This window comes from Typopeltis vanoorti, chromosome 24 (assembly GCF_054136105.1).
Source record: "Typopeltis vanoorti isolate ZY-2024b chromosome 24, IOZ_Tvanoo_1.0, whole genome shotgun sequence".
Lineage (NCBI taxonomy): Eukaryota > Metazoa > Arthropoda > Arachnida > Uropygi > Thelyphonidae > Typopeltis > Typopeltis vanoorti.
This window is the reverse complement of record NC_143572.1, coordinates 46148716-46176022: the sequence shown is the minus strand read 5'-3', so window position 1 is coordinate 46176022 and position 27307 is coordinate 46148716. Positions and strand designations below refer to the sequence as shown.

Below are 27307 nucleotides of genomic sequence, written 5' to 3'. Positions count from 1 at the left end.
CCATGTAAACACCGATTTGATTAATTTTGTTGTTTTCTTTTTGATGCAGTTTGTAGGATTGTAATTCACCATTTGGTATGTGTTGTGGTCGGATACCAGTTGGTTACAGGTGCAATAGATGCAATAAGCTCCAGGATGTGACAGTGGGGGGAGATTGAATATGATTTTTAATTTTAAAGGTGGTTTAAAAGTGGCATTAAGATTATAATGGTGTAGGATTCTATTAATGTTTTTCTGATAATCCTTTAATGTATGGGATAGCTATGATTTTAATCAAACTGTAATCAATATTATTTTTTGATGAAGTTTTATGAAGAACTTTATTAATAGTGTTTTTGCTATAGCCATCATTTATAAATGTATTGCTAATAATTTTTAATTCTTGTTTAAGAGCTTGTTCATTAGAGCATATTGTTATAGCTCAAGGACAACAGTAGCATTACTTTTATCTGCTTTTGTAATCATGATGTCTGGGTTATTTTGTAAGGATTTAAGGGCCAATTTTTCTGTTCTGGTTAGGTTGCAACTTACGATGTTTCCATTCATATTTTGTCAGCTAAATTGGAGGGGAGGGATTTTAGACCTCTTTCAAGCATTATGACTTACAAGGATTATTGTGAAAGCACTTGATACTCCATCCCAGAGCTCAAACTTGGTCCATCATGGATAGAATCAAAACTCTGGAATTAAGAAGTTAATGAGTCAGCAATGGAAAGAAGAAAGTTAAACTCCTGATAAGTTAATCGTTATGTGTTAAGAAAGAATGCAGAGAAAACTGTAAGAAAGTGAAGCAGTATATAAAAGTAGCTAAACAAAAGTCATGGGTAGACTAGCAAGAACATAAAAGATAAATACTAGGAGGATGGCAAAATGTTCTAGAGGATGTAAAAAAAAAAAAGTAGAGATGAAGGAAACAATGCTGTAAATAAATCAGAGATGATAAAAGTGACATAAATACTGAAGATATGCATATTCTAGATGTCTGGAGTAATTACTTTGAAACATTGCTAAAAGCAAGTAATAGAACAGTGATTGAAAATATTCAAAAGCATTTGCAATGAGGAATATATATTGATATGTGAAGTTGAAAAAAAACCCACCAAAAACCTGGTATATTGGGAGGTAGATGATGTTCAACCAGAAAACTCAAATATGGATATGTATATATAAAAGTTTTACAGTGGGTGTACTGCATAATTCAGAAGGCCTAGTCAGAAAGGTCGAATTCCCAATGATTAGAAGTATTCTAATATCTATCCAGGAATTCTCGGACGAATAACTGAGTGTTCCAGGTAATTTATGCAAATATTCTTGAGAAGAGTCTAAGAAATATTGTGGAAGAAAAACTTAGAGTTCAGGTCAAATAGAGAGTTGTCAGAATCACATTTTCACTTTAAGACAAGTAGTTGAGAAATCATGAGAATATAACAGGAATCTTTATTTAAGCTTTGTAGATCTCGAAGAGGCATGTGACAAGGTACTAAGAGAAAAGTTGTTCAGAATGCTATAATCATCTAGGTAAGCACAATATTATTGTATACTGCAATCTGTACTTAGACTATGGACTGCTCAATATATATTATACAATTATACAGATTGCAGTATACAATATTATTGTATACTGCAATCTGTACTTAGACTATGGACTGCTCATTCTTTGAAGGAGTTAAAGAATGATGGTTGGATGTAAAATCAGGCTTAAGACTATCTCTGCTATCATTCATTACCTATATGGATCAGTTATGAAAGGAAGTGTCATTCAACTTGATATCAAAATTGGAGAGGTTAATCTCAGCTCTTTACTTTATGCAGATGGTGTTATGCTCCAAAATAAATTCACTACAAGTCTATGGATTCCCTAAGTTGAATAACTGCAGTATTTAATAAATGTGGTATGAAAATCAGCAGTAAAAATACAGATTATGAAAATAGGCAGGAAAAGTGAAAGCATCAGTTAAATTCCAAGTGGAGAACCTATACAACAGGTCAATTTATTTCACAATATTAATTCACAACTCAAAATAATAAAGAAAATAATTAATATTTATTTAACTTATTTTCTTATATTTTGTTAGTATTATATCCAGCATCTTCAGAACACAAAAACTGTTTGTCACAGCACATGAACAGCAGCAGTTTGGTTAATGGCAGAATCAGTTTTAAACAAATTGTATCAGACAACACAAGAAAATAAAGGCCTAATTGGCACCATCTTTTGTTGGATAAAGAGAGAAAAAAAACAAGTATTAATTAGATCTAAAATGACTATCTCCCAGATTTTTTAAAAATTGATCCAGCCATATGTATTGCGGTTTGGAGAATGTTTTTAAGTTGCTGCTGATAAAACAATCTCTCTGACTTATGACTTCTGTGTGGCACTCATTTTATCCTGTGTGAAAGGATATCCAAGGCATAGTCTGCTAGTCCCGACTTGCCATAATGATAGTGCTGAATGTATTTTTTATGTTCTCCAAGGCAGTTCACATTGACCTATAATGGTCTTCCTATCCTACATCTCATATGCTCTTCCTGTCTGTCCATAGTAATCCAGGTCACAAGTACAGGGCACTTCATACACTCCTAGAGTTGAAAAAAAGGAGAGAATTTGTCTTTAGATGAACAGATGACAGTTGCCAATTTGATATTTGGTTTAAATGTGGCACAGAGCTGATATTTATTAAGCACACTAGATATCTTTTTGGATGTGCCCTGAATGTATGGTAACATTCTTGCATATTAGGCAATGAAGGGGATTGTAGCCATTGGCTAAAAAAGTGTGATGTAAGTAAGTGAGTTCAGCGATAGGAGCATTGCCATTGGAACAGACAGCTCTGGCTCTGTGAGTATGTGTTTTTCAGATGCCATATTGTTGAGCTGGATAATAGTGTGATTGCTTGTACACATATCTCCCTGTATGTGTAGGTTTTCTATAAACAGAAAAATATAATGAACCATCAGGAAGGTGCGTGACTAGTGCATTGATAAAGATTTAATTTAAGAAAGGCAGACAGTCATTGGTTTCCTGTTCCATTGTGAACAGGAATTTTAGGGTGTTGGCTATTGAAATGCACTAAAAAGTTTTGGAAATTCTTTACATGCCAAAATATTGACAATGGAAATCAACTTTGTTAAATTTCTCATTATATCATTACAATGAAGTTTATATAAATTGTGAGAGGATAACCAAATTTGGAGGTCATTCTTGTTTTTCTCAGAAGAGAAAAAACATGTATTTTGTTACTAAATACTAAATATATGAAGAGCCAAAGGCTTCAATTCGGCGACATATAACTTGTTTCAGTTAAGGTATATTACATCCCATATTGTTTCTTAGCCGAATAAGAAACTCAAAAGAGTTTCATGCCGAATATAGGAATTATATAAAGTTCGGCGATTCCAAGCGTAAGCAAATACCTGGATAGCAGCAACTGACCCTTAAGGTAGTGCAAGCTGAGGCAACTCATAGCAAAGGTGGAGCAAGCCCCGATCACTATTCTTGATATTTACCCATAATGTGAACTTAGCTCCTAGAAGCTGTATTACTTTTCTACATTATGAGAGAAGGTCACTACCCAATCTCATCAGTGAGTAGGTAGACCTAATTAATACCAAGTTTGTAGCAAACGTTTGGAGCTTGCTCCACCTTTGCTATGAGTTGCCTCAGCTTGCACTACCTTAAGAGTCGGTTGCTGCTATCCAGGTATTTGCTTACGCTTGGAATCGCCGAACTTTATATAATTTCTATATTCGGCATGAAACTCTTTTGAGTTTCTTATTCCACTAAGAAACAATATGGGATGTAATATCCCTTAACTTAAACAAATGTATTTTGTTGTCTATTTGAATTGACATAATAAAATTTATTCTTCTTCTACTGCGCGTTATTCCTGCTTCCCATGCAGGGTCCGCATGTTACTTTAGATGCGACTTCTTGTTAGTACTACTCCCAACCGACCCGTCGCCTGGTCTGCCGCTGGAGGGGATATATTTTTGACTGTAGAGGCGTATGTTCATGGGGCCGGTTTGCCTGTTTGCGGGATGAAAAACGCCAGATAAACTGGCGGAAAAAACCCTACTGACCGCGCCCAAGACCGGCTAACTTGGCTATGCCTGAGGAAGATCCTCAAATTCCTCACGTCTACAACGGGAATCGAACCTGGGACACTCCTTCCCCAGGCATATGGTTGCGAAGCGCAAAGCCACTAGGCTAACCGTGCGGTACGACATAATAAAATTTATGATAGGTCAAATATAAAATCTAAATTTCAGGAGTTATTTGTATTTTTTGTGAAACATGAGTATGTTTTTTTTTTTTTTATTTAGCACTGTCAACTTCAGAAGCTCTGCAGTGGTTGGAAACACATGGAATCGCAATGTTGCCTGCTGATAATTCCACCATTGTTGCTTCAGCTCTTGAAGGAGGCCAGACCATTTCACTGACAGGTTTGTATATTTGTAAATGAACATACACAACCAAAGTCATAGCTTTCGATGATAATGATTTGGGGATATGACAGCTTACACTTAGAAGTAATGGCTAATGAAGAATTAAAATTGCAGAGTGGGCATATGAGAAGAAAGTTACTTTTAATAACACCAAATCTAAAGTGCTCCAGATCTCATGTAAACAATCAAAATAACCAAAGTTGTAGAGTTATCTAGTGAGTTAAAATACCTAGGTGTAACAATAGACAACAAATTTAACTTCAATAAGCACATCTCATATGTTGTGAGAAAAAAGCTTACAAATTGTAAACCATCTAGCTTAGTCAAGGATTAACTGGGGACTGGCCAACAAGTACTAAAAGCAATATACTCCAGAGCTTTACTAACACTGATATCGTATTCATATGAAGAATTTATGGAGATAAAAACACATATGTTGGAGTAATTACTTTACTTATAATTAAGAAAATAACACTCAACGTTTTGATCTTTATATTGAGGTCATCATCAGGAAAACATAGATATGCACAAGACACAAGCTTCATGGCACTACTTGTGTTTTACTGATGATGACCTCAATACAGAGGTCAAAACATCAAGTGTTTCCTTAATTATAAATAAAGTAATTACTCTAACTTGTATGTTTTTGTCTCCATAAATTCTTCATTATGAATGCTGGCCACCGTGTAACCTTAAAAGAAAGAATTGATATTGTATGCTGCACCCACTTGGAAAGATGCACTAAATTCTAAGAAATTCTGGGAGATTTTCTTAAATCTTTAGAGAAGGCAGCTGACTCAAAGAAAAAGTTGGTCCCATCTTAACAAAATAGTAGAAAATGAATAATAGATAATATAAAAATGTTTCGGGAAAATTGGGAGGAAAGTGCGAAGCTAAAAATAATGGTTGAATTTTTTTGAGGGCATGGACTAGTCATTACTATTACTCATGTTCCAACAATAGACATGTGCACAAAATCACATGGGGAGAAGATACAAGAAATAAGTCTTATTAACAATAACAGTATATAAATAAAGTAATTACTCTAACTTGTATGTTTTTGTCTCCATAAATTCTTCATTATGAATGCTGGCCACCGTGTAACCTTAAAAGAAAGAATTGATATTGTATGCTGCACCCACTTGGAAAGATGCACTAAATTCTAAGAAAAACCCAACAAAAGTTAAACAGAGTTCAATGCTTTATTTCCATATGAATAATTAAAGGATACTGGACAATATTTTTTGAGACAGCTCGTGTTAGTGTTGATCTGAGATCTGCCTGAAGATGCAAGAGTTGTCTTATATATGAAGCCACTTATTGTAGTGAACTTCCACTTCACTACAGTATAAGAAGCAGACTCTAGGTGAAAATAGACGCCATCTCTCCAGGTTTAACCAAGCTACTAACGGGACATGGAAAATTAAGATATTATCCAAATAGACCATATTCTGGAATAGACATTTTGTATCTGTTGTCCTCACCTTCAACAGACTGTCGATCACTTAGTCTATGACTGTCAGCTACTGGATTTCATCTGAATGCCCTAATACAACATATCACTTCAGGAGATGAGTGGCCAGTGTCAAAACAGAGACTTATCCAAAAGCATTACTCAAAATTATTTAATTTTGCCAATAGGATCAACTTTCAATTGTTCTAATATAAACTACTCAATGTTTGGATTATATAGTGAAAAATACCATCATCATTAGAATGGGGAACTTGACAATGAGATTTATTTGTGCTTATGGTCGCATTTCCTTTATCGAACTATCTTTTTTCCACTTTATGTAATGTGAATGGATTACTAAAACAGGACCTCCCTTTAACAGAACCATGCCACCCACTATAGTGTATCATATCCCTATTTACCAATTCCTGAATTCAAACAGTAACTAACCTTTTCATGGTGTTAATGTCACTCCTTTAATAACTCTGCGAATCTTAAGAATAAAGATTGGCAGACTTAAGAATTAACACTAAACATAAGGATAAGCTTCTTGAATGGCAGGCAAAATCAAGCGAAGTAATGTGGGCAGACATCAGAATGGATAATTGGACAATGACACATATTTGTGCCTGTGTTCTCAAAGAAGGATCTACTAAAGGAGGAGTGGAGGAATTTTTCAAGCCATTAGAGAAGGCAGATAATAGAAATAAAGAAGGAAGCATTAGTCCTCATTGGAGGACCACTCTTTCTACTGGAACAGAACTACACGTACTCCACATCAACATTGGCAGATTTCAAGATTTGCATTATGAACATAAAAGGCATCGAAGGAAGAGAAATGAAACTGGCAGAAGTGCCAGGTTGACATAATTGGTATTACCAAAACAAAGACAAAAACAGATGAGATTCTTTTAAATAACCATTAAAGATGTTATATTCCGACAATGCTGATCAAGAAAAGAAAGGAGTAGCAGAATGATATGAGCAGACATCAAAATGAGGAATGGAAGAATGAGACTGATTTTCACTTATGGTCCCACAGAAGATTCTACTAAGGAAGAAAGGGAGATTTTCTTAAATCTTTAGAGAAGGCAGCTGACTCAAAGAAAAAGTTGGTCCCATCTTAACAAAATAGTAGAAAATGAATAATAGATAATATAAAAATGTTTCGGGAAAATTGGGAGGAAAGTGCGAAGCTAAAAATAATGGTTGAATTTTTTTGAGGGCATGGACTAGTCATTACTATTACTCATGTTCCAACAATAGACATGTGCACAAAATCACATGGGGAGAAGATACAAGAAATAAGTCTTATTAACAATAACAGTATATTTTAATTTTTAGCAAGACAAAATTAAATAGCATATCAAAAAGAAAGGGAGTGCTTAAGGATCAAAACTGTATAACTAGGAAACCTCCACATAGCCTTTTAAGGAATGTGGAGAACAACTGGGCTTTCTGACCTAATGTCCAATCTTCACCTTCTTGTTAGCACATCAAAGGAAGAAAAACTGCTAGTCCATCCTCATCAACAAGTATGAGGATGAACTGGCACTTTGGGATTTAGCCAACAAAATTGTATTCTTACTGGCTTAAACCACACTGTAAAATGATGATACAGCATGACAGAATTTCGTGTTGGCTGGGCATTGCCTGATTAAACAAGGCCCTGTTGTTTTCATCAGGGAATCAGGACAAACAGTGAAAAGTCAGCTACTGGAACAAATCTCAGAACATGTCCCAACTCAGCATCAACAGAGTTCAAGATTAGTACTATCAATCTAAGAAGCATCAATGGAAAAGAAATGGAACTAGCAGAAGAATTGGATAAGTACCAGATCAACATAATAGGTCTGACTGAAACAAAGAAAGCAAAAACAGGTGAGATATTTATAAGCAACAAATACAAAATGTTATGTTCAGGCAATAACAATCACAGAAAAGTGGTAGTATCCATAGTATTCAACACTAAATATGAGGATAATCTTCTTTAATGGCAAGCAATATCAAGTAGAGTGATGTAGGCCAAAATCGGAATGGGGAACTGGACAATAAGACTTATTTGTACTTATTGTCCCACAGAAGGTTTTACCAAGGAAGAAATGCCTGTATGAATTTTATTATGTCAATTCAAATAGACAACAAACTGCATGTTTTTTCTCTTCTGAGAAAAACAAGAATGACCTCCAAATTTGGTTATCCTCTCACAATTTATATAAACTTCATTGTAATGATATACAGTAGACTCTCGACTATCCGGCCTCCATACTATCTGGAGCCCGGATTTTATCACGGAGAATTATAATAATACGGTAATTCTCCGTGATAAAAACGAGGAATATGTACTGCAATTTACTTTGCCAAGGCGTTGCAAGCGGACGTCTGCTACAATCCTCCTACTTGCCGTGTGCATAATACCAGTTGAGACATGCAAAGTGCGGATTTCCCCGCTTCGTCAGTTGTGTATCAGATGTCCACAAGTGCGGAATATGTTTGCCACTGTTCCTGGTTACGTTAGTAAATTGTTAGTAAAGAGATTCGAAACACATCACTTGTAAAGTCTTGGAAAACTCTTTTGGACCATGAAGGTGGACATTTCAACCTTGAACCCTTGTGTGAAACCGAAGTGGAAGATGAAAATGATACACTTGTTTCGTTGCTCAAAAATGTATCGAGCTGTGACGATGTCAATGCAGAGGACATTACAGAATGGATGTCAAATGATGAAGTTGATGAAATAACTGACAATGATATTGCGGAAATGATGACACAGGGGGGGGAAGAGGAGAAGGCATCCTTAGATGACAGGAAAAATCTCATCCCACATTCGGACGGGTTAAAGACGATTGAGGCAGTGCTGCAGTACATTAGTGAGCAGGAGGAAGTGACGCCAGCTGATATCATCTGCTTGCGTAAGTGGAGGGACATTGCATTGCGGAAGAGGGCTAAAAGGGTGAAGCAGTCATCTATCAAGGACTTCTTCAAAAACTAAAAACTGTAAGTTTTGACTCTTTCATCTTAGGCCTACCTTTTCACATTTGTGTGAAAAGGTAGGTCTAGAACTCCAGCCTATCTGGCTTTTGTGTTATCCTGCCTGCCCTTCCGCCACATTAGGCCAGATAGTCGAGAGTCTACTGTAATGAGAAATTTAACAAAGTTAAATGGAGGAAAGAAATGGAGGAATTTTTTGAGTCATTAGAGCAGGCAATTGGTTCAATGAAAAAGGAAAAGTTAGTCACTAACATATTATTATTATTAGACACCTCCAATGAGTCTTTGGACTCCCTGGAGGTGTCTAATAATACGTTTGATGTTGTTGGCACATTCTCCCTCGAGTGTGCCAACAGCATCGAATCATTGGTCCCCTTCCAACTACTAACCGCGCTCAAACTTACTGGGCCATTAGTAGCAGAGGCTCTAATCGACCAATCTTTGCCGGCAATATCCCAATATAAAAATGTGCACAAATTCATATGGAGAGAAGCTGCAAGAAATTAAGTCTCATTGACTATGTTATAGTGTATACAGAGGATTTGAAATAGGAAGTGACCGCTGTTTAGATTTGAGCAGGATAAAATTGGATTTCATATTGAAAAGAAGAGTGTGTACGAAAGTTATAAAATGAATCAAGGTTTGAGTAGCTTTCAGAGATGAATTTAGACTGAAATACACGAACACCATTGAAGAAAAAAAAAAGGAAAGAATTTGAAAACAAGAACCAAACCTTGGAGATTCAGTGGCAAATCCTGAAGAATATTGATTGATTCAGCTAGAGAGGCATGTACTGAAGTTGTCTGTAAAGATAGAAAAATCAGAACTCCACGGTGGACTCAGGAAGTTAAAGATGCAGTAAACAAAAAAAAAAACATATCAAAAGTTCCTGGCAAGTAAATCAGCTTGTGCTCTTAAATAATACAGACAAAAATTTAAGAAAGCAAAGCACTGGGTAAAACTAGCTAACTGGAAAAAAAAAAAAAACTATCACACTGGATTGAACATAAAACCACAGAACAGGTAAAGAAGGATCTCAATTACCAGGACTACCTCACAGACATTATTCTTCATCAGTAGTTCCGATGGTTCGGCCATGTCCAGAGAATGCCTCCTCACAGACTTCCAAACATCATGCTAAATGGAAGAAGAGGAAAACATCGCCCATCTGGAAGACTGAGGAAAAGTTGGCTCAGATCCTTAGAAGAAAGAGGCGAATTCCCCGACTTCATTACTATGTTTGAGAAGACTAGAAATAGAACCATTTGGAGATAGATTGTACAAAGGGAACTCAACCCATCACCAGATGGATGAGATTATGATGAAGAAGAAGAAAACTAGCGAAATAAAAGTCATGGGAAGACTTTGGTAAGAACATAGAAATTAAATATCAAGGAGGTGGCAAAATATTCTGGAGGTTATTGAAAAGCTGAAATGGAGGAAAGAGTACTGTAAAACGAATCAGGGATAATAAAGGTGACATGAAAAACTGAAAATAAAGATATTCTAGATGGCTGGAGTAATTACTTAGAAAGACTGCTAAATGAAACAAGCATTGTCAATACGTTGGTAGAAAACTCCCAACAGGAATGCAGTCAGGAATACATATCATACTTGAAGTAGAAAAAGTCATCGAAACTTGAAATGTGGAAAGGCAGCTGGAGTAGATGAAATTCAGACAAAATTGCTCACATATTATTATTATTATTATTATTACGTGACACCTCCAGGGAATCTGAAGACTCAGCGAGGGAGGACACCTACTCTATATCTCTCTGACTCCACCACTCAATCCACCAACTACACCAGCACCATCTACGGCCCACCACGGGTATTTCCACAAACATCATGCCCACAGCGGGATTCGAGCCCGCAGCCTTTTGGCTGGAGAGTGGATACGCTAACCGCTCGGCCAACCAGGCCTCCACATATGCAGGTATAAAAGTTTTACAGTAGCTGCATTGCATAAATCAGTAGACAAGTGAGTCGAATTCCCGATGATTGGAGCAGAACTCTCATAGTACACATCTATAAAAAGGGAAATAAAATTGAATGTGAGAATGTCAGAGGTATTTTCCTACTGAGTTTTCCTGTAAGATTTATGTAAGCATAGTTGAGAAACAGCTAAGAAAAATTGTGGAAGCTTGGTGAAGAACAAGCTGGATTCATGCCAAATAGAAGTTCAGGATCAGATTTTCACTTTCAGATAAATAGTTGAGAAATTTTGTGAATATAACAAGGATTTGTAAGTTTTGTTGATCTGGAAAAAGACATATGACAAGGTGCCAAGAGGATAGCTCTTCAAAACGCTCCAGTTATATAGTGTAAATGGGACATTAAATAGCAATACATAGTCTCTATTTGAGTTGTAAATCAGCAGTTAGAATTGAAGGAGGTACAGGAAGATAGTTTGATGTTAAACCAGGTGTGTGACAAGGGTGCACATTATCTCCACTGTTATTCATTATCTATATGGCTCACATTATGCAGGAAAGTGGCATGAAACCTGATATCAAAATTGAAGATGTTACTCTCAACTCTTTACTTTATGCTGATAATGTTATACTTTAAATTAAATAAATCCAGGACAATTTTTCAGAATTCCCTGAATCCTGCAAAATCAGCAATAAAAAGACAACAAAAATAGGCAGAAACATTGAAAACATCAACCGTATCCTGAATAGTGAACTTATAGAACAAGTAAAACATTTCAGCTATTGAAGCACAATTTTTAATGAAGACGGCCAATTAAATATGGAAATAGACAACAGAATTAGTAAAGCTGGTGTAGTAGGAAGTCAGCTGAATAAATTTGTATGAAATAAGAAAGAAATTAGTCAAAACACTACACTAGCAAGATACAAGACAATGTTCATACTAGTCTTATGTTATGAATCTTAGAGTTGGGTTAGAAATAAACCACTTGATTAAAAAAAAATTAGAGACCACATGAGAGTACTGAAAAAGATGAAGGGCATGAACAAATGGCATCAGTGGCAGAATCATTTTAAAAATGAAGATTTTAGAAGGAACTTGACGTTGTTAGCATTCAAGAATCTTTGAGCAAGGCTAATCTAAGGTGGTATGGTCATTTAAACAGAATGAGAGAGAGGAAAGGTTAGCAAAACATGTTTTGATGCCAAGATGGCAATGAAAATACCCAGATGACCAAGATCTAGGTGGAATGATACAGTCAGATGTACCTTAGATCAGTGCTTCCCAAACTGTGGGCCGTGGGTTTCGTTGAGGGGGGCCGTGAAATAATGAAAACAAATTTAAAATGTTTTAAGACTAAGTCGATTATTTATCTTAAAAGAAACTTATTTAAATTTTATTATTTATTATTTCTTTTTTGTTATTTTTTATATTTTAAGGAAAAAAATCACACATGGTGCGGGTTCACAAATTTTACTTCCTGCGTATTTCAGCGCTTAATGAATATTAGTAAATATATGCTTATTCATATAATTTTCATTTCAAAGCAGAAATCTAAGAATTGCAGTTTCAAATATTTCACCTGATATTGGTGTAGCAGTACTGAAACTCATCCATCACATTAAATTATGATTAAACTTCTTTTATGTTTTTAATTCTTTCTTTATTACTAATCGTTTTATGTTTCATATGCTTGTACTGCAAATGTATAATAACATCATATCTTATCTATATAAAAATATAAGATAATGTGCCATGTCAAATGTGTATGTAAGATGCTAAAAATGTAATATTTGCATTTGATTTTTGCAATATTCGCTGTGTATGTTTTGTATTGAATATCATCATCATCAAATTCCTGCCATGTACCCTCAAGGGGTGTACAGGATATGACAGTACTACATGAAAAAATCACATCACTACTAACCTCCTATCTACAATTCTCCTCCAAATCAGTCTGTTACTTGTCAAGACTCCAACATTATCAGATCTTATATTTCTATCGTCTAAGGCACTTTGTACCGTATCAATCCACCTATATCTTGGTCTTCCTCTGGGTCGTTTTCCTGCCAACCTGGCAGAGAACACTTGTTTTGCTAATCTTTCCTCTCCCATTCTATTTAAGTGACCATACCATCTGAGATTAGCTCTGCTAACGCATTCCTGGATGCTGACAATGTCAAGTTCTTTCCTAATATCCTCATTTTTAATATGATATTCCCATTGATGCCATCTGTTCACGCCTCTAATCTTTCTCAGGGTTCTCATATCTGCGGTCTCTAGTCTTTGGTCAAGTGTTTTACTTCTGACCCAGCTCTCAGATCCATAAGTTAAAATTGGTTTGAACACAGTCTTGTATACAGCTAATTTAGTGTTCTGACTAATTTCTTTCTTATTCCATATGAATTTATTCAGTTGACTTCCCACGATACCAGCTTTGCTGATTCTGTTGTCTATTTCTATATTTAGTTTACCATCTTCAGTAAAAATTATGCCTAAGTAGCTGAAATGTTTTACTTGTTCCACAGGTTCTCCATTCACAACACAGTTGACATTTTCAATGATTCTGCCTATTTTCATTGTCTTTGTCTTTTTATTGCTGACCTTCATACCATATCTATTACAACAGTTATTCAATTTAGTCAGAGAATCTTGCAGACTTGTAGCGGATTTATTTAGAAGTATAACATCATCCGCATAAAGCAAAGAGCTGACATTAACATCTCCAATTTTGATATCAGGTTTAATACCACATTCCTTCATAATGTGATCCATATAGATAATAAATAACAGAGGGGATAATGTACATCCTTGTCTCACACCAGATTTAACATTAAACCATCTTCCTGTACTTCCTTCAATTCTAACTGCTGACTCACAACTCAAATAAAGACTAAGTATTGCTTGATATAATGCCCCATTGACACCATATAACTGTAGCATATTGAATAGCTTCTCTCTTGGCACCTTGTCATATGCCTTTTCCAAATCGACAAAACTTAAATACAGATCTTTGTTATATTCCCATGCTTTCTTGACTATTTGTCGTAAAGTGAAGATCTGATCCTGACAGCCTCTATTTGGCCTTAATCCAGCTTGTTCTTCACCAAGCTTTTCTTCCACAATTCTTCTCAACCGTTTCTCAAGTATACTTGCATAGATCTTGCCAGGAACACTCAGTAGGGAAATACCTCTGTAATTCTCACATTCAGTTTTATTTCCCTTTTTATATATGGGTACTATGAGAGCTCTACTCCAATCATCGGGAATTCGTCCCTCTGTCCAGGCTTTCTGAACTATGCAGTGCAGCCACTGTAAGACTCTTATACCACCATACTTCAGCATTTCTGGTCGAATATCATCTACTCCTGCTGCCTTTCCACATTTCAAGCCTTTGATGGCTTTTTCTACTTCAAGTATGGATATGTATTCCTGACTGCATGCCTGGTCAGTTTTTTTTATAACTGTGCTGTCATCACTGCTTGTTTCATTTAGCAGTTTTTCAAAGTAATTACTCCATACTTCAAGGATATCTTTTTCTCCTGTTTTCATGTCACCTTTATCATCTCTAATTCCTTTTACAGCACTCTTTCCTCCATTCCTAAGCTTCTTCAACAACCTCCAGAATATTTTGCCACCTTCTTGATATTTATTTTCTATATTCTTGCCAAAGTCCTCCCATGACTTTTGTTTAGCTAGTTTTACACACTGTTGAGCTTTCTTACATTTGTCTCTGTATTCTGTAAGAGTAAAAGCTGACTTATTTGCCAGGAACTTTTGATATGCTTTCTTCTTTTCCTTCACTGCCTCTTTAACTTCCTGTGTCCACCAGGGAGTTCTGATTTTTTTATCCTTGCACACAACCTCACCACATGCCTCTCTGGCAGAATCAATCAATGTTTCCTTCAGAGTTTGCCACTGAATCTCCAAGGTTTGATTCCTGTTCTCAAACTCTTTCATTTTCTTTTCAATAATATTTCTGTATTTTAGTCTACAGTTCACATCTGAGAGCTGCTCAACTTTTATTCGCTTTAAAACTTTCTTACATGTTATTCTTTTCAATATGAAATTCAATTTTATCCTGCTCAAGACTAAATAGTGATCACTTCCAATTTCAAATCCTCTGTACACTCTGGTGTCCTGCACCAGGGAGAAAACATCACTATCAACAATAACATAGTCAATGAGACTTTTCTTATGCCTAGCCTCTTCTCTCCATGTGAATTTGTGCACATTTTTATGTTGGAACATGGTGTTAGTAATAACCAGTCCATGTCCTGAGCAGAAATCCAACAGATATTTGCCATTATTATTAGCTTTGCTCTTTTCTCCAAATTTTTCCAAAACATTTTTGTATGTCTCACAATCATTTCCTACTCTACTATTTAGATCCCCAACAAGGACCAACTTTTCCTTTTTCATTGTGTCAGTTGCTTTTTCTAAAGCCTCAAAAAATTCCTCCACTTCTACCTTAGTAGAACCTTCTGTGGGACCATAGGCACAAATAAGTCTCATTGTCGAGTTCCCCATTCTCATATTTGCCCACATTACTCTACTTGAGACTGACTGCCATTCAAGAAGATTAGCCTCGTATTTTGTGTTGAATACTATGGCTACTCCTTCTTTTCCTTGATTGTCATTGCCTGAATATAACATTTTGTATTTATTGTTCAGAAAGATCTCACCAGTTTTGGTCTTTTTTGTTTCAGTCACCCCTATTATGTCGATCTGGTACTTATCTAATTCCTCAGCTAGCTCCATTTCTTTGCCATTCAGGCTTCTTACATTGATAGTACCGATCTTTAACTCTGGTGATGTTGAGTTTGGGTTTGTTTTCAGATTTGTTCCAGTAGCTGACTTTTCGCTGTTCGCGCTGGTTCCCTGGCGAAAACAACGGGGGCCTTGTTTAACCGGGCGACGCCCCAGCCGGCATGAAATTTTGTCATGTTGTACCATCATTTTTTATTTTGGTTTAACCAATAAGAATACAAATTGGTCGGCTAAATCCCATCCTCGTTCGTTCAGTATCAAAGTAGATACCCAACAGGGTGCACCACGAGAAGGTGAGGATTGGACATTAGGTCAGAAGCCCTGGTCGGTTCTCCGCATTCCTTTAAAGGCTATGTGGAGGTCTCCTCTCAGTTATACAGCTTTGACCCTTAAGCACCCCTGTATTGAATATAAATACAATAAATATTATAATAATATGTGTATATTACGATTTTTTTTTCGAGAGGGGCCATGAAATATTTTAAATTTTCCAAAGGGGGCCCTGACATCCAGAAGTTTGGGAAGCACTGCCTTAGATGTCTGAAATTATAAAAATGACAATATTGAAGGGCTGACAAGTAATAGGCTAATTTGGAGGAAAATTGTTAACAGGAGATTAGTAAGTAATTCATGTAAGTTGACATGACAGTACTTAATAATCTAGTACTGTCATGGTAACTTGTACACCCCTTGAGAGTACATATCAGGAAATTGATGATTTTTATTAAAAATTTAAATTCCATATAAGATCATATGTATGAGAAGTTTCTGAAAAGTAAGGTAACACATTTTTTTCCTTAATAATGGTGAAAGGGAATGAGATAAACGTGGTACAGATAGACCAATTAATAACTTTCAAAAAAGACTGCTATTGCAGTGTGGCACTATAGTTGCCTTGCAGCTAATTCCAGTTGCAAGAATGCAGCTACCATGCAAGTGTGGTCCAAAACAGGTGTCTGTGAAGTTATTAGTTTTTTGCAAGCAAAAGGGGGCTTCACCAAGTGACATTTGCTGTGAACTGGTTGCTGCGTGTTTTGGAAAGGTCAAAGAAGCAGGTGTGTTTTTAGTGCAATTAATTTCAAGTGGGCCATGGTGACATTGAAAATCGACCTCAGGCAGGTAGGCCTTCATCAAGCAAGACATAAGACAGCATTTCACACATTAAGGGCATTGTTCTTGAAGACTGGTGAATAAAACTGCATGGCCCACTTTAAATTCATGTATGAGTGGTGAACTTGAGTGAGTCCACTGTTTACGAAATTGTTCATGATGTCTTTGGCTTTCAAAAGGTGTGCTCCCTCCAACTGGGTATCTCCTGACAATTGTCAGAGGAGCAGAAGGCAACACACATGGGGATGTGTCTGGAGAATTTGTTGCAATGCAGTGACAAAGGTGAAGATTTTCTTGCTTGCCTAGTCACAGGAAACAAAATGTGGGTTCATCACTTTACCCTCTCTCAGGGGACCCTGTAACCCCTAGAGAGTGCGTCCCCTGGGTGGCGGATAGGGGAGCCCACCATGTGTGTGTGTACATGCACGTGCGTGTGTGTGTATATATATATATATATGGTGGGGTGGTCCGAATATACTGAATAAGGACTCGTGGACCAACAGGGCCATAAGGGGCAATCATCTTGATTGTAAAGGAAGCGGCACTCCCATGGACCCCTAGCTGGATCTATCCTCTCCTTCTTCTACTTTGAGAAAGACCCACTTACTTTAATCTTTCCTATAAGGCCTTATCAGCCAACTCTTCTTACTTTATGACCCTTGTGCTATTAGAGTACTCGAGGGCCATGGGGTCTTTTCATTTCTGGCCTTACAACTATGTCCTCTCTATAAACCTTACTATATTTCTTCTATAATCTACCCTTTCCCCTTCAATATACCCTATTCCTCCTATGGGTTTGAATTCGGAAGAAGGCGAGTTCAGAAGCCTTAAGGTAGCAGCCCTATCACTGAACTATTCCATCGTAAGGCTAGTCCCCTGACATGGAGAACATAACCATACTTGTAAGCTGTCAGAAAAAGATAATCGGATTGAATCTATGGGAAACGACCCTGGAATGGAAAAGGGAAAACGAAAATGGAAACGACAAAATATAATACACATAGCAAACTGGAATGTAAGAGGAATAGCACATAAAGAAATAGAATTAGACCAGTTATTAAATGAAAGAAATTTAAAAATAGCAGTAATCACTGAAACAAAAAAGAAATTAAAAGGAACTATGAGAACTGAAAATTTTAATGTGATATACAGTGGAGTCGACAGAGACCAAAGAGCACAAGCAGGAGTCATGATTTGGATTCATAACTCCCTTTCAAAACAGTTAAAACATTATAAATTATGGAATGAAAGAATAATAGAAGCTAGAATAAAAATAGATAGAGGCTATTTAACAATAATTGGTTTATATGCCCCAGAAGAAGGAAGAGAACAGGATAATATTGATTTTTATAATCAGCTACAAAACATATATAATAAAATAGATAAAAATGATTACATAATTTTAGCAGGAGACTTAAATGCAAGAATTGGAAACACGAAAATGAATAATAATATAGGAATACATGGAGAACACACTCTAAACAGAAATGGTAAAAAATTGATTGACTTTGTAGTTTATAATAGCCTAAAAATAATGAATTCCTTCTATAAACATAAAGACATACATAAATATACTTGGGCAGCAAGAGGATGGAAATCAATATTAGATTACTTCATATTAAATGAAAAGACATCAAAATTTTCACTAGATGTTAGAGTTCACAGAGGATATGAAATAAGCAGTGACCACTTCCTTGTTAAAATAAAATTAAGATTACCACCTAAATGGCTACAAGTAACAAGAACAGAAAGAAAAATTGAAACATTTGTTTATAAAACTAGACTATTGAATGACACAAATGTACAATGGCTATATGAACAAAGAATTAACCAGTATCTAGATAAAATAAAACAAAATGAAGAAATAGAAATAGAATGGCTTAATATAAAAACGATACTAAATGCAGCAGCAAATGAAAGCTTAGGAAAGACCAAAAAATTCAATAAAAGAAAAAAACTGAAGATCTGGGATGATACAATCAAAGAAATAATCAAAAAGAAAAAAGATGCCTATCACAAATGGTTAAGCAGTAAAAGATTAGAAGATGAAATAGAATATAAAAGAATAAGAGCCATAACTAAAAGAGAAGTCAGAAAAAGACATAGAGAATCATGGAATAAATTTGTTTCTAATTTAGAACATTATTTATATAAAATAAGACTCAATGTATATAAGATTTTGAAACACCTAAATGCAGATACCAAAGAAAACATAAAATTAAACACTGAATTGAAATTAGAAGAATTTCTAAATTACTACACAGAACAGTTTAAAAAAGACAACTGGCAAACAATTAACGAAAAGGAAATAACTGAAGAAGAATTAGAAATCAGCCTGAAAGAAACAAGAAACGGAAAATCACCTGGAGAAGATAAGCTAGGTTCAGAACTATATAAATATGTAGGAACAAGATTCAAAGGAAGACTCTTATTATTTTTAAATAAAATTTACTCAACTGGTATCCCCCCCAATAGAATGGAAAAAAGCAATTGTGATTCCTATCTTTAAGAAAGGTAATAGAGATGACCCTAAAAACTATAGAGGTATCAGTATACTAAATTCATGTTACAAAATATACAGCAGAATCTTAAATAACAAACTAATGAAATATTCCGAAAACTTTATTCTAGAGGTACAAAATGGATTTAGAAAAGGACGATCATGTATAGACCCAGCCTTCTGCCTAAAATTAATAATAGAGAAAAGAAGAGAATATAATTTAGAAATGCATATTGCATTTATCGACTTTGACAAAGTTAAAAGAAACATATTATTTAACATATTAAAAGAAAGACAAATACCAAATAATATCCTAAAAGCTGTCACAAGTATATATGAAAATAATCAAATACAAATAAGATTAAATCACGAGCTATCATATACAAGAAAGATAAACCAAGGGGTCCGACAGGGATGTCCCCTCTCAGCAACTCTTTTTAATATCTACTTAAATGAAATAATAATAAAATGGAGTAAAAATTTACATCAAGGAATTAAACTTTCACCTACAGTTAACTTAAACACTCTCCTCTTTGCAGACGACCAAATAATAATTACAAATTCTGAAGATAACTTACAGAAAGCTATTTTAAATCTAAATGAGATATCCAAAGATTATGGTATGATAATATCAACGGAAAAATCAAAAACTATGGCCTTTAAAGGACAAGATCCAGCAAGAACTAAAATAGTATTAGATAACAAGATCTTAGAACAGGTGAATTCATTTAACTACCTAGGATGTATGATCACTTATGAAAATGAAAAAGATATAAACATAAAAATTGCAAAATATTTAAAAATAACAGGAGTAATTAACTCTATATTTAAACCAAACCTAGTTCAAAAACAAACCAGGCTAAAAGTATACAATACATTAGCCCTACCAGTCTTAATGTATGGAAGCGAAATCTGGACAATAAAACAAAAAGACAAACAAAGATTAACAACAGCAGAAATGAAGTTTATGAGAAAAACTGCAAAGTATACCCTATTTGATCACAAAAGAAACGAAGATATTATGAAAGAATTAAACCAAGAACCAGTAATTGAAAAAATTAAAAAATATAAACATAGATGGATGGAACACGTTCAAAGAATGAAATCAGAAAGATTACCAAAACAAGCCTTAAAGTACAAGCCATTAGGAAAAAGAAAACCAGGACATCCTCTTAAACGATTCAACGATGACTTCTAAGCCTGGAATAGGCCATACTAGGCCTAAATCCTTGATACGTATGATGATGATGATCACTTTACCCTGGAGAACAAACAAGACTCCATGACCTAGAAATATCCACAATCTCCCATGTGCACAAAATTCAAAACTGTTCCCACTGTCTGAAAAGTCATGGTCAGAGTGTTCTGGGATCATCAAAGATTCTGTTGATGGACTTCTTGCCAAAGGGAGGAACAATTAATGCCGAGCTTTATGCAATGTTGGACAAACTGAAAGCCAACATTTGACACAAATGACCCAGGACTCCTGACAAGTGGCATGATTTTGGTGTGCAATAACTCTACTTCACACATTGCACACACCACTCATGAGTGGTTGTGTGCAATCGTTGTACTCATTGTACTGTAATCATTGGGAAATTCTGCCATGTACCCCCACCCCACAGCCAAGACTTAGTGCCTTCAGACTTCCATTTGTCCCCACAAAATAATCTTGAAATCAAATTTCAAGATTATTTTGAACAGAAAGGAGGACTAGCACTAGCAATGGGCTCTTCTCTCCATTATAATAAATTTAGTTTAATCCTTTATCCAAGCGTGAGCAAACAAAGTTTGCGCCTGAAAGTATCTTCAGGACTGGGTTAAGGTGGTACACACCAGGGCAACTCGTTGCAAAGGTGGAGCAAGCTACCAACACTCCTACCAACACTCCTATCTCAGTATCTCCTATAATGCAAAACACATCTCCTTGCGGATATGTCTAATGTTATGCATTAAGGGAAGGGCCACTACCCAGACTAGTTTCGACCTTTATTGAGGTCTCTTCAGTGGGAGCCAGGCCCAAGTGGAGATATCAGGCAGAAGCATTAGCAGGTCATCTCTACCTATAGGAATTGCCAATTGGTGTGCCACCCTTTTTTAATAATTTACTCTGGATTTATTATACTCTAACCAAGTGAAAAATAAACTTTCAACATCTTCTCTCCATTGTTGGCTGACCTATTCATGGAGTGGTTTCAAAAAAAAAAAAAAAAAAGCATTGCAGTATGAAGGAACACAATCAAAAATTTGGAGAAGATATGTTGATGATATTTTTATCCTCTAGCCAGGTACTGTTACTCAATTAGAAGATATTATTACCTATCTCAACAATACATTTATCCTTGAATTAAAGTCACTGTTGAATTAGAAACAAACAGGTCTTTGCAGTTTTTGGATATACTAGTTAAGGTATTCAAACAAAATGCACTGAACTTCCTAGTCTATAAGAAACCAACAAACACAAGACATTACCTGCATACTACATCTCATCACTGCCCAGTGGAAAAAATAGGCATCATCCATTCCTTATGCAATAGGGTCTACAGAATTTTCACTGACATAGATAAAAAGAACCAAGAGCTAATCAGTCACAGATCAAATAGCAAGGTTGCTTTGCCAACAAAACTTAAATGTTGCCTTCTGCCCAATCAATGATCTCTAATTGCCTGAAAACCTCCTAAACCTTCAGATCGGGCACTTAAAAAACCAGGTGTCTACAAGATTACTTGTAGTTGTGGTTTACACTACATAGGACAGACAGGTAGATCTGGAGATTTATGCCGATTAGAACACTTCAAAGACATTGAGAATGAAAGAAGACACAAATTAGAGCTGGCAGCATATACAACAGAAACAAAATTTCAAGTATCATGGCAACAAACAAAAATGCTTCACATAGATCAATGCCTTTTTTCCAAGAGCATTCAAAGAATCAGCCAAAATGGCAAAAGCAAAACATCTTCAGCAGTGTAACAGAAAACAAGAAATGATTTTGCATCAAGTTTGGTCTTTATTAATTCTTCATGACATGCTAGTATTTGCCAGTAGTATATAGCAACCCACAAACTAGCAGCCAGCATAATAGTGAATACATGCTTTCCATTGTTTAATCATGTTCAGATATTTTCACTAGAGTTTTTAACTGTTATTTGTTTTGTAGTTTTTAAGTTTATTCATGTAATAACCCTGACAAAGTGAAACAAAAGAATTTTCATGAAACTAGTCGAGAAAATAAAAAATAGTTTCTATTTGATGTCTTTTTGTGTGTGTAAAAATACCATAAAACATATTCCTAGAATAATTTCTCTCTTATTCCATGTAAATTTATTCATTTGACTCTCTTTGCTAATTATTATTATTATCTGAGATCTCCAGAGAGTCAAGGGCTCAAGGACTTTTGTTGTCTGTTTTGATATTTAGTTTGCCAGTGTCACTAAAAATTGTACCTAAATGCCTGAAATGCTTTGTGTATTCTAGAGATTCTTCATTCAGGATGCAATTGATGTTCTCAGTGTGTCTGTATTTCCATAATTTAATACTGTAGTTATTCAATTTAGTTAGAGACACTGCAGACTTGGACTGCATTTATTTCACAGTACGTCATCTGCATAAAGGCCTTTCTAATTTTGAAATTGTGCACATCTGTATGTTTGAACATAGTGTTAGTAATGAGTTATCATGTCCTCAACAAAAAATCCAGCAGGTGCTTAATGTTTTTAGTTTTACCTTTTTTTTTTTTTTTTGCAGGGGTGGGAATTTTTCCAAAACCTTTCTGCATATCTGTTATTTATTTCCTACTATTCTCTGATCCTTACAGTTAATAAATGATATTGGAGATAATGTGCATGTTTATCTTGCGCCTCTCTTCCCGTAACCCCTTGAAGCTCTGATTGTTGACTTTCAACTCAAATATAAACTATGTGTTGCTGAATATAATATACCGTTTATACCATATAACTGTAGCCTCTTGTGCTGCCTTTTCCACTACAAAGCTTAAATACCGATCTTTGTTATCTTCCCATTATTTTTCAACTAAAAGTTAAAATCTGATACTGATAACCTCTATTTGGCCTGAATTCTGCTTGCTCTTCTCCAAGTTTCCATCCAAAGTTTTTCTTAGCCTCTTCTTAAGTGTCCTTGCATAATTCTTACCTGGAATATGCAGTAGGTAAGGTAATGATTAGTGATTCTCATATTCAGTTTTATTTCTCTTTTTATAGTTGGGAACTGTAAAAGCTCTACTGCAATCATTATAATTTTTTGACCCCCCCCCCCATGGAGTTAGAATTTTTTTATCCTTGCAGACAGCCTCACCATGTCTCTCTAGCTGAATGAATCATTGTTTTCTTCAGGATCTACTAATGTGTTTCCAAGGTTTGGTTCTTGTTTTCAATCCCCCTTCCTTTTTTTTATTCTTGAATAATATTCATGTATTTGAGTCTACGGTTCATCTCTGAAAGCCATTCAACTGACTTTCTTTCACTTGTTTCTTTTTGATATGATATATTCAATTTTGTCTTACTGATAATTAAATAGTGATCATTTCCTATTTTATTAATCATGAAGATATTGCTATCAACAATGACATAGTAAATGAGCCTTTCTTATTTCTGGTGTCTTCTCTCTGTGAAATTGTGCATATATTTATGTTGGAACATAGTTTTATTCATGACTAGTCCATGTCATCAATAAGATGCCATTATTTTCAGCCTTGCTCTTTCTCCAAATTTTCTATATGGTTTGTTCATTTCTTACAGTTCTGCTAAGATCTTCAACAAAGACCAGCTTTTTCTTTTTGTCAGTTACCTTCTCACATCATTCTGCTTGATATTACTTGCCATTCCAGAAGGTTATCCTTATACTTAGTGTTGAATTCTATGGCTACTCCTTCATCAGTATCATCTAAATACTGATGGAGTTACTGATGGATTTAGAAAAATCTTGCCTTTTTTGTCTTTGTTTTGATAATAATTATGTCACCATGGTGCTTAATGCAATTCGCTTCTTTTCTTTTGATACCTCTTATGTTGATAATGTCAGTCTTGAATTCTGTGATAGTAATTTGGAGTTTGCATATTTCTTCTAGTAGTGGACTTTTCACTGTTTGCTTTGGTTTTCTGGGGAAAACAACAGGGACCCCCCCCCCACATTTAACTATGTGATGTTCTAGTTATGTATAATCTGATTTCCTTAAAAACAGTTAACTTTTCCTCATTCACACAATTTCAGTTGGTTCTGTGCTGTCAGGCATAAGCATAATGAAACATTTGCTATAATCCTCCCTATCTTAAGCTGATGTACTTACACCTATAAGAAATGTTTTCTCATTCTTGCAGTTGTCAGTCTTATTTTATGGTGTTAATTTTCTTGTTCCTGTCTCTTCTTTTCTTTCATTATGACATCCCCCCCTCCCCCAAGTAACTTTCCACTTTTTTGTTCTTCCCTAGATATGCATATATATTATCTGTGTGTTCAAATTACATTTTCAGTATCATTTTGGCCCGTCTGGAGATTAAGCATGGTATTTTCTTTCCACTTTAAGCTTTCAGTAAGATTGAATTAATAACTGTAAAACTTCTCTTTATCCAACAAAAACTGGGACTTAGTTATTTGTATTGTCTGTTAAAATTTCAAACCATGTCCTCTATAACTGTATACTATAACAAACTGTTTGTACCACGAAGTGAAATATTAACATAAGATTGCTCTGTCTTGCTTCAGGCAAGTAAAATGATGTATCCAATAATGAGTGAGGCAGAGGTTACTTACATTTTTTTTTTTTTTTAAATTTTTCTTTTTATTCTTTGATGGATCAAAAGCATTTCATAAATAGTAGATCAGATGTGTAGAAAAGTTTTAGGCATTGGCATTTGTTCATGTTTGATTTTTATGCTGTTTAATTCATAGCACAGAGAAAATTAATATATTATTTAATTATTTAGTTGTTAATATTTTACTGGTTCATATCTGGAATCTTCATGGTATAAACAGCTTGTTATAGTATGCAATTAGTTATAGAGGGCATGGTTTTGATTTTAACAGACAATATAAATAACTAAGTCCCAATTTTTGTTGGATAAAGAGATATTTTGCAGTTATTAATTCAATCTTAAGATTGGCTCCCATGTTTTTGGCATTGATACAACTATACTTGTTGAGGTTTTGGAATATTTCTTAGCTGCTGTCGACTTCAAAAATAGTCACTTTTTTTTCCCCTTTTGAATCTAATTCTGTGTGAAGGGATGGCTGAAGTATAGCCAGTCAGTCCTGACTTGACAATGGTGGAAAATGCATTTCTTATATTCTCTGAGATGGAGGATATCAACTTCTTGTCTCTCCATACAATCCAGGTCACAAGTATAGAACACTATCGACTTGGCTTACAATGGACAGAAAGGAGGATCTGTTGACATTTGCCTCAGGAATGTAATGGCAATTAGGTACTTGCAGACCATGCTTTGGACACTCTTTCATACAGGAGATTAGATATAAAAATCAAATTAATTTAAAAAAGTAGTCCAGTAAATTCTTGTTTGCCGAATTATTTAGATATTTTTTTGTTTGCTGAAATTTATGTTTTTTTTAAATGAAACATTCGAAAATTACTTATATTCAGATTGTTTTTTTTTTTTAAATAAAGATTCTCGTTTACTTTTACAGAAGCTGGGAAACTAGCTTTAAGTTGGGTAAAAGAACAGCAGAATGTAGGAAACTCTGCAACAATAGTAACATCTGCACAAAATAATGCCGGTGGCACAACCCTACATAGCATACCAAATTCACCAAATCAGGTATGATATTAATCTGTGGTTTACTTATTTTATTAATAATGATTAGTAAAATAAAAGTTAATCATTCTACTGTCTGAGTTATTGATAACCATACACACTTTACACACTTTCTTCCCCACTTAATCATAATTCCTTCATAATGAAAATTTATCATTATTCTAAAGTGAAGAGGATTATAACTGCTAGTTTCATATATGCTTTTGTTAATTCACATTAACAAGAATTAAGTCTGTGCAGTGTGAATTTTTTTCATTTGCATAATCCAAAATTTAAGGATATGTTACTCATTAGAAAAGCATATAAAAATTGTAAAAAGAGTTGATCAAATTTCTGATTTATTAAAGTGGAAGAATAATAATCCATCATTATTTTATACCAAGTATGTGCAGTGTTTGTGCTTTGAAATTTTAAATGTCAGAATACTTAACAAGAGCTTATGAAATGACAAATGTTGAGTTGGCTTAGTTATTTCTACACTACTTAAAAGATGAAAACCCCTCCCAAGAGCTACAGGGGTTGGACAAAATAATGTGAATACCATTGTTATTAGGTATGCTACACTGTAAAAAAACATAGTATGAATATTGTTTGTTGTTTTTTATTTGTTTGTGTTCTCTATGGTACAAGTTGTCAGCAGCAGTTAATCCTAGCTATCAGTATAATGGGTGACTTGCCAGGCTTCCAAAGGGGACAAATCGTGGGAGTCCATTTAGTAGGAGTGTCTGCAACCAGAACAGCCCAATTGGTCACTGTGTCAAGAGCAACAGTCTCCACGGCTTTTAAAAATTAAAAGACAAATTTTGTTATTTGTCTTTTAATTTTTCCACCCCATTTTCTTACTGTTTTAAAATTTCCCTTACTACTGGCAGTGTTGAGTTCAGGTTGCCTTTCCCGAATTCTATGCTTGATATTCCTTGACCTCTCACGGAGGTTCATCAGCCTTCTCTCAAAGCAAGCAAAGTTGATATTTAATTCATTCTCTATGGTTTCATGTTCAGTCTGGCTTGTATAATTTTATACATATGTGAAGAAATTTAAGTGAAACTTCTTCACATATGTATAAAATTGCATTAATTTTATGTGCCATGTATTTAATCTATTGTGATCATATTAAGATCAAATTAGAGAATGTCTTAAAAGAGGAATAATTTAATATTATTTAAGCCTCAGTTTAGCTATATATAATGATTGTGAGTCACCAGATAGATATTAAAGTAACAATTCATAGAAGGTATACAACTACACGTGTCCAGCGTAATGCTGGCGGCAGTAGCTTACGCGGAATGTACGTCAACGCTAATCAGGAAAGGG

The 27307-nt window shown here is 35.0% G+C and overlaps 1 protein-coding gene across 5 annotated transcripts in view; it reads left to right on the top strand.

Moving 5' to 3' along the window:
• Window positions 1-27307, top strand: part of LOC150093154 (uncharacterized) — a 349981-nt gene that overhangs the window by 292445 nt on the left and 30229 nt on the right. For all 5 annotated transcript variants that reach the window (XM_090413479.1, XM_090413480.1, XM_090413478.1 and 2 more), the window contains 2 exons: window positions 4324-4443; window positions 25866-25996. In XM_090413479.1, the coding sequence (XP_090269605.1) occupies window positions 4324-4443; window positions 25866-25996 (251 nt within the window). The remainder of the gene's footprint in view (window positions 1-4323; window positions 4444-25865; window positions 25997-27307) is intronic.